Source organism: Simochromis diagramma, unplaced genomic scaffold (genome assembly GCF_900408965.1).
Source record: "Simochromis diagramma unplaced genomic scaffold, fSimDia1.1 OVJJ01000337.1, whole genome shotgun sequence".
In the NCBI taxonomy this organism is placed as follows: Eukaryota; Metazoa; Chordata; class Actinopteri; order Cichliformes; family Cichlidae; genus Simochromis; species Simochromis diagramma.
The window spans coordinates 1,783,482-1,801,113 of NW_024386982.1; the positions used below are offsets into that span (position 1 = coordinate 1,783,482).

Genomic DNA, 17,632 nt, shown 5'->3' on the forward strand with positions numbered 1-17,632 from the left:
CAACTCTAGGATTTTTGACTGTATAAGTGTAATCCATTTTATCAAGGCATCTCAGCTTGGCTGAGCATACAAGTCCATGTCAATCCTATCTTTACCTCTCGAGATAAGTTATATGTCAGTGTTTTTAAACAAGTCAGAAAGTCACCCTCAAAAAATAAATAAATAAGTAGAAATAATCACCGGAGCTGGCAGAGTGAATGAAGCCTTTGGGATAGGCTGAACTATATTTTTCTCCGGAAAATAGTGTTTCACGTTTCCCTGCAGACAGACTCACAAGGAGAAAACTGCTTTGTGGCAAGCTGAGTAGAAAAGTACCCATAAATCCACCAAAATGACACCAGGGCTAAACAATCTTCGCTCTGAAACAATCTTGCCTTGGTAAGAAATTGGAGGTGGGGGAGCACTTTGCCTACAACATCACGATCGTCTTCTTCTTCTTCTCATTCTGATCTGCTACCTCTAAATCTGTTTTGCTGCTTAGTCTAAATCAGACATATGACTAATTCACTCAGTAGTAATCAGCAGCCTTGTAATAATCTGTGCTGTGGCGCACATACACTATGGACCTACCATGTCTAAACATATTAAGCAAACAAGCTAATCACATGCAAAGCTCTATCCCACGACAAATTGCCAACAAGCTTGTATTTGGTGTTTACCTTCTGTTTTGCTCAAATGGACTTGGCCAGAAGCGTGGCAGTCACAAAAGCTGCATGGTGGGAAACTGCTACAATAATACCTTACTCACAGATGCCACCCATTGTGTCAAAGTCACACACTCAACATGCGTAACCATGCTTAGAATCCAAAGAAAAAGCACCTATTTTGTCAAGAAAGCAGGGAAAAAATGGTTTATCAAATATAATGAAAGGATTAAATGAATGTAATGATTTGTGTTAGGTTGTGATCAACTTTCTAAAATTAACTACATGTGTAAAAAAAAAAAAAAAGAAGAAGAAGAAAAGAAAAAAAAACAGTCTTTCTTCTTTAAAGGGTCAACCCATTGAGTTTACACATTAACCTGTTTAATTGTTATGAAATGTTCTCATTTTACAGTGTAAATTTCCTCTGAAAATTGTATGTAAGAAAATTATTACACATCGTTATTCTCTATATGAGCCAGGTTTGCGTTGTTTTTGCAATTTTAGCCAGCAGGTGGCACTTCATGTAGCAATAAGGAAAGTCTATTCTATCGACAGTATCTAATCTTCTACTATGCTGTGCAAATTTGGCCCTTAGACATGGTTTGATAAAGTTAGTCTTATGCAAATGCTCTCCCTTTTTTCTGTCTGCAGGTAGACAGATTTACGTGTAACCAGTGATTACCGTAATTCATCCACAAAACAAGCTGCTGATGAATTATGCAAATGCTACATCTGTTTCCCTACAAATTAATCTCTGAAGGAAAATGGCTTTGTCACTGCTTGATAAAATCCATCTTTAGATGACAGCAATGGCCAGATGCCAATGGAAGAAAAAATGTGATACATTTGATAAGTTCTTCTAGCCAACAATCAGATCAGGGCTCGCAATATCGCTAGCCGACGTCCCGGAGCTAGCGATTTTTTCAGTCGGGCTACCAAAATCTATCTCTTCCCTGCCCGTCGGGCTATTGTAGGAAAAATATATGTCAATGCTTTTGCATTCTTTCAGAAATGTAGCTGGGTAATTATGTCATTGGCATCGGTGAGCCACTGTCAATATGTGACATATTGAAGTCGCGTTTGAATTTGCGCTTGTTTTTTTGCTTTCACTTTGCAATCGTGCGAACTGTGTATAGAGAGCGACAGCACTGATCTGTGAGTGATGATAATTTGTGCACCAATTCCTGACATCGTCTTATTAATCGTTAGCTTACTATGCAAACATGACAAGTGAAATCTCCCGCAGCAAGCTTAAACATGTGAGAGGTTGATCGCGCAGAGAATCGCTGAGCTTATGTGAGTGAGCGTGTAAAAGCATTTCAGTTCTGCTGAGCCAAATAAGACAGGTCAGGGTGAAGAAATGACAGCCAAAGAAAAGCTTACCACAAAACGGAGAAGTTATGACAAATCAGAATATAAGGCAAAAAGAAAGTGCAGCTTTATGGTTTCATGGACAAAATAATTTCTGTGGCTGCAATAACCAGGGCTGCACATAAGTGGTCCGCAGGTGCGCATTCGCTGTCAAAATAAAAAACACGCACAAGGGTTAGGGTTAAATTTAAAAACTGTACTTTTGAGTTAAAATATATATTTATAATTTTAATAAATGACAAATTAAAAATGCATGAACATTTTTTTGTATCGAAAAAATATCGAACCGTGACACCAAAGTATCGAACCGAACCGAACCGTGAATTTTGTGTATCGTTGCACCCCTAATAGATATATATATAGATAGATGTGTGTGTACATATATTTCTCTTCTGTTTAAACACCCTCAAGTTCAAACCGTTGTAGAAAAATAAGTCCGGTATTATAAAATGGAACCAATTTCAGAGTCACACTGCTAGCGATCGAAGATTTATGTAAATTTGTACAGGAGACATAACACGGAGGAGATTGGCTGACAGTCAGGGAGAAAGAGAGGGAAAGACACTGCAAAGGGTCGGACTCAAACCTGGAGCCACGCGGCCTGTGGTTGCCTGCTCACACACTGAGGTAAACCGGTGCCCATGGCTATTATGTATATATGAATTGCCATGAATGGGCTGTGGTTGTTGATTTTGTTTCTCACTGAGATTATTTTGTCTTTTTTTAAAAGGCAACCAAAATCCTAATCTCCATGCATGTATGCATTGTCCATGCATGTACAGGATGATGGACTGTTGTTACATATTATTATTACATATTATTATTATTACATATTATTACTAGTATTACTACTTTTTCTCTGCTTTTAATTGCTTTTTCTTTTATCACAATAATCCATTTGATTTGCCAATAGTGACGTAGCCCTTAGTCATGTTTCAGTTTTAACCCTATGGATTGGAGGTCCTTCTCTGTACCTCACCAAGGGCGCACAGACCAAAACGTTGTAACAGAATAAAAATTATGCTAAGCAGGACAGTGTGCGGAGGTTATATTATATATAGGTCCTTCATATTTGAAAGAAAAAGAAAATCTGGTCTTTGAGAAAAAATGTTCAAAGCACATTAACTTATTATTTGAAAATAATCAGAAGAGTGCATTTTGGAGACAACAGTGAATGTCTGTGGTTGTCAGACTTGGTTGTGGGTGATTATAGTCAAACCAAGGTGCACAGTTAGAACAGAGCAATTAATTACCCATACTGTAGATGTCCGATAGGTATAAATTATTTACGCACACAGGAAGGTTTAGTTACTTGTACCTAGTTTAGAATATGAGATATAAGTCAAATCAAATGTCACGGTGTTGCTATTAATAAGCAATAGTTGTAGTTTTCAGGATATGAGGAACTGAAGCTTCTCTAGGCTGCCTGAAGCCTGAATCTTTAAATCAGAATGTGACTTTGAGTGCACCATGATGCCTCATGCTGTCAATGTGCGGTATGTCCAGTACCTAAAACAACAGCATGTACCATGTTTTATGAATTAACTCCATACCAGTTATTATAAGATCCTCATTTTTAACTGGCAAAGAGCAAGCCTTTTCTACTCTTCCTGTTTTTTTATTAATTAAATTAATTGTTTGGTTAGTATGAAAACAAAGATTTGATCCCACTTTAAAAATGTCCACATTGCCACCTACAAATAATAAATATAACAGGAGTTGTTTTGAAAGATTGCAGTATGCAACACTGCCTGCAGATGATTTCAGAACCTTCCTCTTATTATATTAGACAGAAGGCTTAGAGACAGAAACTCTATAATCTGGACAAATCAACTATGTGCATAGTTGAATGCTACAAAGTAGATCAAATTGTTTTGCAACAGTGATAAACTGACCAGATAATATATTATTGTCACAGCAGTAGCTACAACGACAGACTGGTAATGCAGTTAGCAGCAGCTCTAGCCTCAAAAGTCCCGGAGGGCCCGTGCGACTCTATTGCAGCTCCAGTTTAACACTCAGCCCCTCATCTTATCCAGAAGCATCCTCCAATAAGATGAATGATTTTATTCCACCTCTGACACTTCGCTGCGACGTTATTGCCTGGAACAGAACAAAACCTCCCTGCTGGGTGCTAAAAACTGACAGTGTTATATTGCTGAAAAAAAGGTTCCCCGCATGTTCCTTGAACTGCACCAGACAAACTGCTTTACTGAAATTTGTTTGCTTCTGTCACGTCTCATTAATCTTGATATCAAATTCATTTTTTAATTCTTAAATACCCTTAAGAATTTTCTAATTCCATCAGTTGTGCTTGAATAAGCAGAAATCATTGCGACCTGAGGTGGAGTGAGATTTTACTGAATTTGATGCAATACACTCGACGTGCTAACGATACACATGTAAGGGAGATCTGTGACAGCCCCAAAGCACACTCTGAATTGTCGGTAATAACATTGGGGTGGTCTGTGCTCTGTCAGTAACCAAGGGAATGTTAAAATGCATTCAAACAGACATGCATCAGGGATAAAAGACTCATATGAACAGTTTATTCCAATTAATGCCCGAGTCACATCTTTTAGTAGCTCTTTTACATCCGTGTTTACTTTATTGGGAAAATAAAGTGCAGTCCCCCAGATCAAAATATGTTTTATAACAATGAGATGGTTTGTATTATATCACCTGTATGTTGTACAGTCCAGATCAAAAGTTGAAGACCACTTGAAAAATGGCTGACTCCCATTTCTTCTCGTTTCATGTTGAAACTCTACTTGAAACCTTGTAAAAGAAAAAAATATGATTTTGTGTCATTTTTCAAGTGGTCTCAAACTTTTGATCGAGACTGTATAACTAACAGGTGATATAATGCAAAAACCCTTAAGAATTTTCTAATTCCATCAGTTGTGCTTGAATAAGCAGAAATGATTGCGACCTGAGGTGGAGTGAGATTTTACTGAATTTAATGCAATACACTCGACGTGCTAATGATACACATGTAAGGGAGATCTGTGACAGCCCCAAAGCACACTCTGAATTGTCGGTAATAACATTGGGTGGTCTGTGCTCTGTCAGTAACCAAGGGAATGTTAAAATGCTTCGTGTTGTAATTCTCTGTGGTGCTGCTATCCATTAGTTTATGCTGGCATGAAAGTTACTGCTTTCAAAATGCTTAAGATAAGGGCTACTTAAATTAAATTCTAAAGGCACTAAAACTCCTTTAAACTAAATGGTACTGCAAATCTGCATTCAGAGGAGGTAAACTAATAATGCAGCCTAATCAGATTACTTTGATTCATTTTGATGCTGGTAGGTGGCTACTTTTCTTCCTCTCCGCCACTCCCTTCATCTCCTCTCCAATTTTCTGTCTCAGCCTGCCTCCCTACTCCGTTTCCTCTTTTTTCTTTCTTCCATTTTTCCTTTTTCTTTTGTTCTCCTGCCTCGTCTCTGCTGGGTGGCACTGTGTATGGTTAGAGGGAGTACTGTGGTGGTCTCATTAATCCAGCTCTCATGGCAAACTAGTCCCCAGGGACAGAGAGCCCACTTTTTAAAAAGTGCCCTGTCACACTCTGGCACATGATTTGCATTTAGGTTAAAACCAGTCGGGACTCTTAAATCTTATTTATGAGCCGAGGGAAGTCCCTCTTCACTGTGACATGAGGGCATCAGTTACTGTCAGGCCAAACAATTACAAACGCACAAATGCAGGCAAGCGCACACGCACACGCACACAGCTGAGTCATGGTGAAAGCATGAAGTGTTTTTGGTTTATAAACAGGTTAAAATCTGTATAGGGGTTGTGGCTATTATCAAGCTTGCAAGAGCGTCCTTTGCCAGCAATCAGTGTAATGGGCTGTCCGACGAAGAAGGTGCACACTCACAGAGCACAAGGTGAAGTGCTGTATTGTAATCTTATGCATGTACAGAGTGTGCACAAAATATCAATGGTGTCAGCTCATTCAATGAATAGTTTAAGGCAGGTAAGTGTTTATAGAGAGAGAGCCAGCCTTTCAGGCATACATATGAAATCCTTCCAGTGATAGAAGAAGAACTTTACTCTTTACTGGGACTAATTAACCCTTTAAAATCATTATCAGTGATTAACCCTGTCCATTATCCTTGCACATAAGAATATGACATTTTTATTTGTATTTTATATTACTTACTACTACTACTACTAATAATAATAATGGATTGGATTTATATAGCACTTTTCAAGGCACCCAAAGCGCTTTACAATTCCATTATTCATTCACTCTCACATTCACACACTGGTGGAGGCAGCTACAGCTGTAGCCACAGCTGCCCTGGGGCGTACCCTCTAAAAAATAAATAAATAAATAAAAACTTTTTCAAGCAACAAATAAAACAGAGCGTTACAAATCTAGCTGAAAAGTAAACAGCCTCCAAATTAAAGGAAAATAAAAAACTGGATTTGTGCAGGAAACGGAGACGAATCATTTATTTGTGTTTGCCCCACATTCAGAGATTGATGTGCCAGAATATACACTCATATGTTCTGAAACAGAACATATGAGTGTATCGTTAAATGGATAGACCCACACTTAATGTTACAATCTGTTTTTTCCATTTAGCAAAAAATAATTCAATTCAGTCCTGTTTTGTTTATCTGTTGCCAAATCCGTCACCTCAAGGTGCTAAAGACCCGACAACAGAACAGCAATGTGATTGTCTTGTTGTATTTGTGTAGTTGATGTCTGATATATGGCATGGAATCCATTCACATACTTAAAGCATGCTGTTTATTATAGCTTGGCACTTGCTGGAGACCTATTCAACAAATCCAGTTGTGTTTGATATCCTCAGAAGCAACACTGGTTGCTCTTTTTGCACAATGCAGTAATTTATGTGTTCAACCTTCTGTGGCTGATTAACAGCCTAAATAAGTAAAAACTCGTAGCAATAATGCTAATTATGTAAAAATCAACCTGTATAACCCTGAAGACATCACCTAAGTAAATTTTCTCTGGCTTGGCAAAGCTGCTCCAGTGCCGCGGGACAGTCTGCAACTGCTCTTTGCAGGCTGCTAACTCTCCTAATTACTAGCTAATGTGTAAAATTTATTCTTCCCTTTTACCCTTTGGTTCTCTGCTTTTTTCTCTTTATGTTGAAACATGAAATGTGTGCAAAGACAGAACTTATATATACGTATACAGAATTTGAAGCCTTGAATCAGTGAGGTCCCATGATGTGCAGGTGCTAAAATTGTGTAAGGTGATACATGCCCCTGAAGTTTGGCAAGCTGTGCAAAAGCCTGTGATCAGCAGGAAAATCTGGCTTGCAGCTACGTCTCAGCCACTTATCAGCGTAATGCTCTAGTGTGGAATGTGGTTAGCCTGTGTTTATATAAAGCTCTCCACACATGGCTTTAAGTAGATTTAGTGCTGATAGCGCTGGGTGTTTCTAGCACTTTCGTGTTTTGCCAGTGCACTGCTGTGTAGCCTCCCCATGCTTTCCCAGTCCTTGTTCCTGTCCTACTGAGTGTTTTACTTTACTGTTTTCATCAATGAGTCCTGGGCTTATTCTTTTGATCAGGCCTAATCCTCTTTATTATTTGCATATTGTGATTTCTCCCTGCAACAATCAGTCCTCCGCTGCACCAAACACTGTGGACTTTGATTAATTATGGAATGTTTGTTAATGGACTGGGTGCTTTCAGTTCATCCTCACTTTTTATTTCTGCTATGCATTACCATTGTGTTTGCTGCTCGGTTAAGTTCTTTATGGTATAAATTATTTGATAGCTTGTATAGCAGTAGAGCAAGCGTAATATATTTGGATAATAGATTTGTGCACTGTACTGGGTCATGCTAGCAATTAGCGTAATAGTCTATTTCAGAGGCATTGGTTTCCAAAGTAATCCATAAACAGGGTGAGGATGTGCACTGTGAACCATACTTTAAATGGTGGCAGTAAAGAGGACTTGATGTGCAAATTCCTAATAAGAATTTTAAATGGAAATAATGGCTCCAGCCAGCAATCATAAAAACTGTAATACAAAGACACAAAGTACACAAGTCTCAGTTTCTGTCAAGTGAAAGTCTCACATTTCTCCACTTGTCAAGTTTTCTTGATTTTGTGAGTTTTGTTTTTAGTTTTCAGACACTGGATTTTGGTTACAATTCAAAGGGTTTCTGCAGTTTTATCCAGAGTTTGTTCATTTCTAAATTCTATTTATTTTCATGTAAATGTTATATAAATATAGATTTCATTTGTTTTATATAACTGAATTTACATGTCATTCCCATTTTATTATGTGGCACAAGTTCAGCACAAGCTCTGCCTCCTGTTCTATTTTGGTAAGTTTAGGTACCACAAATAAGTAAATGGACTGATTCTAATATAGCGCTTTTCTACTCTCCTGCAGCACTCAAAGCGCTTTAAACGACAAATAAGTCAACAGATCTGCTGAGAGCTGAGTGTTCTGTTAGAATACAGTATGATATTATGGGGAATACGGGCATTTTAATGTATGGTTGTCAGGTCATTCAGTTGTAAATGTGGATTGTAAACTGATTTCATGGAGCTAATGAAGACTAGCCAGTAAGCTGAAATGTGATCCCTTTTTCTTTTCTCTGTTAGCACTCTCATGTTAAAAGATTTCAGTTGAGTTTTTACTTACTTTACTTATGAGACTCTTGAATATGAAGAGTCAAAATAACTGGTAGTAGTTAAAGATGCTTTTGCGACAGAAACATGAAGCTGTATGAGACATAAAGACAAAGAGTCTTCCATGCTCTATAGGCTTATAAGTCACTCACTGAATGAATGCATGAATAAATGAATGAAAGTGTTAATCTGGAGGCGGAATGTAGGTCTCACAGTCCAAGTCACTTATGCAATGATCTGTTGATTTGCACGCCAATGCCAATAAAATTTGTTACCCATGCAAACAAGAGGTGACAGAGATGATAGCATCTCTGTGGGGTTATACTTAGTAAAAGTGGCGTTTTAAGCTAAATGCTCTGAAACTCCAACCTGATGCAATATAATGTAGTGTTCAGGTACAACATACCTAACCAGTTTGATCCTAGACCGTGATCTGATCACCAAATCCTTGCTTTCCTTAGTGCTGCTGAAAGTCAGTCATAAAATCACATCTGGAACATACGCTATATTCCACTTAAGCTGCAATTTAAGTGATCTCTGTTTCGATTTATGTCTTCCAGGACTTCTGCTAACTTATGAACCTGATGCATTTGCTACTCTTCACACTTACATAACAGAAAATCACCCATAACGCTCTGCCATGCATTCATAATGTTTTCCATTTCTGCACTCTGTGTGTTTTGGCGTACATCACTAATATTTCAAATAGCTAGGAGGGGAATTTATTGTCTTGGGAGCTGAGGTATGACACAAAGCACAATGTTTCTCATGCTCCACTGCTTCCATAAAATCACTGTTTACTCATTTCTTTCTCGTGGGTTTATTTTTTTTCTTTTTTTTTTGTTCTTCCATGGATATAACGGCTGTCAGCTGTGGGAGTGGTATAAGCAGGGATCAGAAAAACGCTAAAACAGTGCAATCCATTTCAACGTATTTGCATAAATCATTTCCGGACAATGCAGACTGAATGAATGAATTACTGTAATAGAAAATGTCACAACTGTCACGACTGTCCTTGAATCTCTCAGGTTACGGGCGCCGAGCGCTGCAAATATGAAATTGCTCATCAGATTGCAGGCGTCTTGGTCGACAATGCCAATAAACTTTGTTACCCATGCAAACAAGAGGTGACAGAGATGATAGCATCTCTGTGGGTTATACTTAGTAAAAGTGGCATTTTGAGCTAAATGCTCTGAAAGTCCAACCTGATGGTGGTGCTAGATGAAGTGTAAAGGGATTAACCTTGACTCTTCATCTAGCACCCAGTATGCAATGATCTGTTGTGGAATGTGAAAAACACGAGTGACGTGGGAGGATTCGTCCCCTGGGGACTATGAATGTGTGTAAATATGTTACTTTAATCATGTGGAATATAGAAGCTGATGATTTCAATCACTCTCTTGTCACATGTTTTCTCTGTTGTCTCCTAACTGACATAAAACAAACCTTCACTGTTTTGTCAATAGAGGTTAAAATAAGTCCGATGTTTCTGTTTCTGCGTAATGACGTTTAGTTGTATAATTGTTATTGTCTTACAGGGGGCTGCCCCTCCCTGAGCCTGGATCTTCTGATGGTTTCTTCCAACTTAGTATCACGGCAAAACCTGTAACAGACACGCTGGTCCACCGTGTTTTACGCTTTGCCTCTCCAAAGTGTGAAATGTACATGCATGCAGAAATTTCATTACCGGCAGGGTGAGATGACATATTTAAAGGCATGAAGTCGGTACTGAGTAAAAAACGTATAAAGTGCATTCCAGAGTCCTTAATCGCCAGAAACTATTAAGCTAGGAGGCTAATATGTATCTACATGTACATGTGTTAAAATGTCCGTGATTATTTTCATTTTGGCCTGAAATAAAACATCTTCCTCTGCTGTTACTGCATCTGTTACTCTGCTGTTACTGCATCTTACATTTACAGTGTGTACATTTCACGTTTTGGAGAAGCAAAGTGTTAAATGGGCACGATGGACCGGCCTGTCTATCACACACTTTGCTGTGATATCGGGTTTTTTCTTCCAGCTATCACCAAGTGCTTGATTGCAGTGGGTTGTCTGGTTGTTTAGGTTTTCTTTGTTGTAGAATCTTTATCTTACAAAATAAGGCACCATGACATGACTGTTGACAGAGGAGGACTGCTATAAATAAATTAAATTAAATTGAATATGTGTCCCTTCTGTCTTATTTTGTTAGTTGAGTGAACGCTTGTAGTGTGTGTTTTTTTTTTTTTATTGTGTAGTTAAAACTGCACGTGCCTTTGACTGCTCACTCGCTAACTTTCTATCATATTTGATATCTGCACGATTGAACCTTCCAGTATCAGAAGATGCCATTTGCTGGTAAACTGTCCAAATTTAAATGGGTCTCTTCCAAGATATTGGTAATATTTTATGTGCAATAGCAGAAAGCTTCTAACTGAGTGCCCTTGTGTTTGTCTTTTATGTTTTTAAAGAGATCTCTGGGAACTCGGAGGACATCCCTCTAGTGCGCTGGAGGCAGCAGTGGCTGGAGAATGGCACTCTGCTCTTCCACATCCATCACCAAGACGGCAGCCTGAGCCTCCCAGAACCGACTGAGGATCCAGCCAATGTCTCTACGAAGGAGGAGCTCCGCATCCTGCACATCTCTGTGATGGTAAATCCTCAGTGTTAAAAAGAGCTAAAACTGGAAAGTGCTATGTTATATTGCTGTTCATTTTCTTTTGACACATATAAGAACTTTTTAATTGGGCAAAATTTAGCAAAATGAAAAATGTTGGTGGAAGATTTTTTTTCTTTCTTTAATTAAAACTGACATGAGATCAAATTGATGAAACGACGTCACTGTTTTTTCTTCTTCTCTGAAACAAAACGACTCCGAGATCTGTCTTTTTCTGATAAGATGGCACATTTTTTTGTTTTTGCTTCCAAATGAAACAGCACAACCCGCATATTTCTTTTCTGAAAAAGCAGACAAATCTTGTAGATTTCTGTCATGGTACGATGACTGTTTTACATGCGACAAATCCCCCCCAAGCCTCCCTCTGTCTTGCAGTTCACTCTGTAGTATGTTGAGGGTTTTTTTTGACCCAATATATGTGATATCTCAGTCTCCACCACAGTCACATGCCGGCCAGAGTTATTTAGATCAAACATATATTAAGCGCATGGCGCATCCAGCCTGCTATAGGGTAAGGATGTGCTTTATGACTGTAAAGGCATGGATGGGGTCAAAGTGGACTTTTAATGATAAAGAAAAAAGGGTATTTACTGTTAGCCATTTTAGTGCTATATAAACTATGGCAGCAAAACATATACTTATGAAATTCTACATTTCACCTGCAAAATATAGATTTTTGCATGCTTACACTGTATCAAACCTTATCTGCTCTGTCGGCAGAGAAGGAAATGAATCCTTAGATCTCACAGCTTCCTCTTCTTGCCTGAGGAAATGTATATTTATTAGATCTTAGATATGCCACACCTACTCCCAGTGCCCTTTTCTAGCCCAAAGACATTACAATCGTGCTTTGATGGATGATATGTATTTTCAGACATTGAAAGCATATTATAGCTGCATACACAAATGATTAGTCAGCTTGAGAAGACTTTTGCCAGCAGCTATATCTGCTGAACGGAGGCACGGAGCTGTGCTTCAACACCCGCTGAATGTCATTGACCTTCAGACCTTAATATAATGACGGATAACTGACTTTGACTTTCCTCTGCATGTTTTACATGTATTAGCAAACATCAAGTCCATCTACAAGGTGCGCAGGCTTCAGTGATGACAGCATTTTTATGTGGAAATTAGATAGCCAGGGTGCCAGTTCTGCTTCTTGCCCCTTTGATTTTCCACTAATCTCAGATTTTTACTCCCTGCTCTATCTGCATTTCACATCCCATCAACCTCAGGTCCATGTCTCTGTGCTCCGTGCTCCGCTCATTCCTCATCCTGAACGAGCTGCAGCGGCAGCACTGCCACCGGGGTGTTTTTCATGAAGGTGTGGGTAGAGAAGGATTAGCATGCAGATATGAGCAGACCATGGAAACAGATGGAAGTGGTGTTGCCACTGTGCTGCCCGGGCCCCGCTGCAGCTTGCCACCCGGCTGGAGTCCTCGACCTATAAATCCAAAGCTGTGTCATTCGTTCAGCTCCTTATGGATACAGAAAAGATCCCGTGAAGGCTGCTTTACAGGCTTTTTAGCTCAACCGCACACCTGTAACTGGACCTGCTCCTGTTGTATATCACAGGAGACCTCAGGTTGGAAGCACTCAGTACGCAGAGCAGATGATGTCTAAATAAAAGCAGCAAAAAAGACACTTTCATTAGATCACAGCCAAATGTTTAGAAACTATTCTACTCTGTGGTGATGCAATGAGGCTGCAGCAATGAAAAGAAGAATGATTCACAGTTTAGCTCAACCTTGGTGTCACATTTAATGCTTGACTTACCAAACCAGTTGCTGGGATCGAGTGACATTGAACACTCCAAATAGCTCCTAAAACCCATGTTGATAACTCCGTATCGCTTGGTAAGATGAGTATATCTGTGCCAGACCAGCATCAACAAGAGGCATGTCAGACTGTTGGATTAATGTGTTTCACAGAGGTGTAAACAGAAACATTTATGAGAGTAGGGGGACGTCCTCAGATAGTGCCTTCCAGCTGCAGATAATACATACGTGCTTGTTCGCTTTTTACCCCTCAGCCGTAAAAGATGTCGGGGTATTGTCGTCCTCCTGCTGGGTGGGCGTGGACACCCGGGCTTGTAAAACTTGAGAATGAAGTGACGTTTCAATTTGATACCGTGGGTGTATCTACTAGAAATCTCGAGTTCGAATCACAGTGACCTCGACCTAAAGGTCAGGGTTTCTGAAAATCTTGTGATTGCAATAACTTGAGAACAAGGCGCAGAAAGTGTATCCTGTGGTTGCAAAATTCATATTTGTCTTACAGTGCTATCTTTTTACCAGACTCATGAAATTAGTTGAAATTAGTCCCAGGCCTGCACAATTTAGCCAGCTCAGCTCAGCCAGGAATGTCCAATTAGCCACAGTTCATTGCTTGGCCACTACACCACACCGTGAGACTGTTTATACCTAAGAAGGAGGATGGGGTGGTTGTTGGGGGGGACTCCATCATTTTAAAGCTTGAAGATAAGCCAGGCTTATTATGGGTCTGATCCTAAAAGGCAATCGGGTTCAATGGACTGCAGCAAAGTTGGGATCTGAAGCCACAGGAACATTTTTTTCCCCCTGACTCCAAGTGAGCTATAATATTACGGATTATTTCTGACTATATGGAACAACACGAATGAATTTTCAGTAGTTTAGCCGGTTTATTTTTCAGTTGCTGTGTTCTAAAGTTGGAGGTTTTCCTCATGGAGGGTTCAAAGCTTCTCCCCATGCATTCGCATCCAACAAGGTGACCACAGTGTCCTCCACTGGCTGTGTGCTGGTCATCCATAATAGATGACTAACCTTGTGCATGTCTGTATCAACACCAGGTGAGACACTGGCAGTTCAAACACATGTCCTCAACTTCAGCTTGAACCCTACAGACACAGACAGCTTCAAAGTAAACTGTGATACTCAGATGAAGACAAATAAATACCCTATATATTTAAAAAAAGATGTGTTTAGTGTGCCATGTTTGTTTTATGTGTCAAGACTCTTAAGCTCCAGTGTATCATTGCTATACACATTTCTCCCTTTTTAATTTCCAAATTCTAATAAGCTGCTATTTTGCCACAGGGCCTCAGTGGATCAATCCAATCATCACATACAGCACAGAGGCATCCAGAACAAACTGAGTCAATTACATTGTATAAATGCCTAATATTCTCAAGCTTAGAGGTTAGATTTGATGTTTTCCCCCCGTGAATCTCTCTTGGCTCTATTGTTTTTCCTCAGAGGCCATAACACAACTTTTTAATTTGAGCAAGCATCATGGTGCTGCCTGAAAAAAAATGGAGAAATCAAGACAAAAAGTTAATTAGTAATGAGATAAAGTGGAATTAATTTGTTTTCTTTCACAGATGGAAGCAAATCGTTGGGAAGGTTACTGACGAGGTTAGTTCTGCTGGATGGTCAGCAGGTGTGGACAGATTTTGTTTACCTCACCTGTGTCGAAGGCCTCAAGGAACACGTTTCCTTTTGAAGTTATTAGGAGGTTTTTATTAGATTCAGAGTCTCAGAGCTCTATGTTAATGGCAGCAGCGACTCAGGCTAAACCTTTGTTTGGGTCTGACTGAAATAGGCTCTCCAGTGGACATTTTTCATGCTTACATCATTATCAGTATTAGGATGGCCAACTATTTCTCTGAAAAGTACTTTTATTCTTAAACGCTTTTGCTAAATTGCATTGGTAGATCTGTTTTCAAAAAGAAAAAATGTAATGATGATTGTTTCTGATGTCAAGCTTGTGTGTGTGTGTGTGTGTGGGGGGGGGGGTTATTTCATGCTTAGATTTGTGTTTTGTCATGCAGCTAAGATATGAAACTGAGAAGATTAATTCACAATTTCCCACAAAGAGAGACTCTATTAAAAAAAAATTCAGCTGTTATATATTACATATTATTCCAAGACCTTTAAGAAAATGGGTTTCAGTGCTTGAAATTTTCTATTGCAGAACTACACTATGAGAGATGACTTTAATAATACATAATCCACAGCTGAGGAGGAGGTTGTTATTTTTCCAGTAAAAATCCAGCCCCGCTTGAAAAAAAGCAGATGAACAAACATGAACGTCAGGTTCTATTGGAGGAGGAAAAAACCTGCAAAAAACTCAACAAAGAAAAACCTGCACACCAAAAAATGGAAAAAAGGATTTGAGGATTTTGTCAGTTGTCCCTTTGAGAGTGAAGGGTTACAGCCAGTCAGTACAAAGGTGTTCCAAGTGGCCATCTTTACTCGACATTTCTTTTCTGATGGGAATGTTCACCTCTGGGGTGAAGGTGCCCACATCTGTACGGCGCAGGGCGCTGAAAATGCTGTGATGAGTCAGCAATTAGAGCAAATCTAAACCCAGCTGATGAGGCTCTTTAATCTGTCTATGGGCAGACAGGTTCGCCACTATGGGTGGGATGGCTGCAATGCGTCAGCTAGCAGACATTTTTAGCTGCGACTAAAAATGATGTTCTAAAAAGAGCAAGGTGGAAAGCACACCAGATGTACTTTAACTAGGAAAAATGAACTTGTCATGTGGGAGCTCCATCAGAATAAACTGAAATAAGCACTTGATACAAGCCTGAACACATCGTGCGATGGACATTAACCCTCAAGGAAATAAGACTGCAGGTCCTACTGTGGTGAGGGTAATAATGTGGAAATAGGAGAGAGAACAACAATACCACTTGAGGAACTCCACCACAGGAAATATTGCTTTAACAAAACTTAATTATCAGTGGATAATAAAGGCACACAGACCCATACCAGAGACGCAGACTAATTCTAACAATTTATTCAACAAAACAGAAGTCAATTACGAACAGTGTTGAAGCTGCTAGGATGGAGAAAACGGCTTAAAAACAATCACAAATATGATCAAATGAAAAAGAAGGTTTACTATTGTATAATAGGTAAAAGCTAGCCCACTTGGGGGGCATGCTACACTGAGGAGTACCCAGTGGTGCCTCACTGCAAACACAATGAAATTAATCACATGTATATCTGTGGGGAGGGGAGCTCACCAAATATGCCTCCCAGCAAGATGATGTTGTGCCTCACTAAGGAGAGAAAAATGTCTAAATGAAAACAAAGGGCTACAACTAGAACGCTTCTGAAAGAGCACAAATGAAAATAGCATACCGCACACACAAGCAACTCAGTTAGAGAAAATACAATAGAGAAAATTTGTGGTAAATGCATAGAAATGCAAAAGTCTTAACCTGAATCGCAATAAAAGGCCTAAGCAAGATCACCATCGAGCACTGGGCAGCAAAACACAGGGTCGAGAGGGGTGCAACACAGTGGCCCCAACAGGGACTGCACTACCAAGCATGTCCAACATACCCAGGGTATCTTTTCATTATCTAGACTCACTTACACTAACATTGGCAGTCAGAATAAGCAGCCACATGAGGCTTCTCCTGGCATTCTCATGAAAGGGGTGATGTTGGCAGCATCTGACCAATCACCATTATGGAGAAGTGTACTGGCAGCAGAAGCAACTGATTTACAAAGGAAGACAAAACTGTAATGTTAGAAAATGATGACCATATTAAACATAACACAGAGTAAAAGCAACACAGCTTCTGCAAATACAGCAACAGTGTGTTTGAGAGGAAAAGCGTTCGACAGTAGTTTCGTATTAAAAGCGCGGTATGAATTTGTGTGCACTTTAAGGGCAGTAGGAGTGGATAAGATCTACTATATTAATAAAGTTCAGCCTGTATGAAAACTGGCAGTGTTTAAAAGATAGTTTTAATTCTTTCAACTGTAACCTCAGTAGCGTTTAACAGTCTCAGAGTAAGTATTTAAAAAAAGGATTCAAATTTAGGTTTAGTCTAAGCTGTGTGCGGATTTTGGAGTCCAAATAAGCCAATAAATAAATAAATAAAGCTGCATCTAAGAATCTATATTTAATAGTAATGCTCTTCAGACATTAGAAACTATTGAAAACCTTTAGATCCTCCATCTGTCTGTGTAGTGTCCTAAGAGATCTTCCAAGAATGCCGATGCTATGTTCTGGAAAACTGATTGGTTAGTGGGCAGTTATTACCTGTCGGTCTCTAGTTCCCTGGTAAGAAGTAAGGCACCTTCGAAGAACAGGAAACCCAGGGTTATCGCTATAGTTACCCAGATAGGCCCAAATCCTGCTTTGTAGTGCAGGCCTCGGGATCAGTGACCACTGCTGTCATCTGCGACCAAAGTGACAAGGTGCTAATCAAACTGTGGTTGGGGAGCTAGAGGAGAGGTCAGGGTCAAGGCTGCATTCACCTCGAGTGAGGAACTTTCTACACTAGGGAAACATTCCCTACCACACCACCACTGCTGACACTAGCTTT

The 17,632-nt window shown here is 39.5% G+C and overlaps 1 protein-coding gene across 1 annotated transcript in view; it reads left to right on the forward strand.

Annotated features, from left to right (window-relative positions):
* Nucleotides 1-17,632, forward strand: part of astn1 (astrotactin 1) — a 424,302-nt gene that overhangs the window by 58,965 nt on the left and 347,705 nt on the right. The window contains exon 2 of the mRNA XM_040039526.1: nucleotides 11,096-11,277. Coding sequence (XP_039895460.1) covers nucleotides 11,096-11,277 — 182 coding nt within the window. The remainder of the gene's footprint in view (nucleotides 1-11,095; nucleotides 11,278-17,632) is intronic.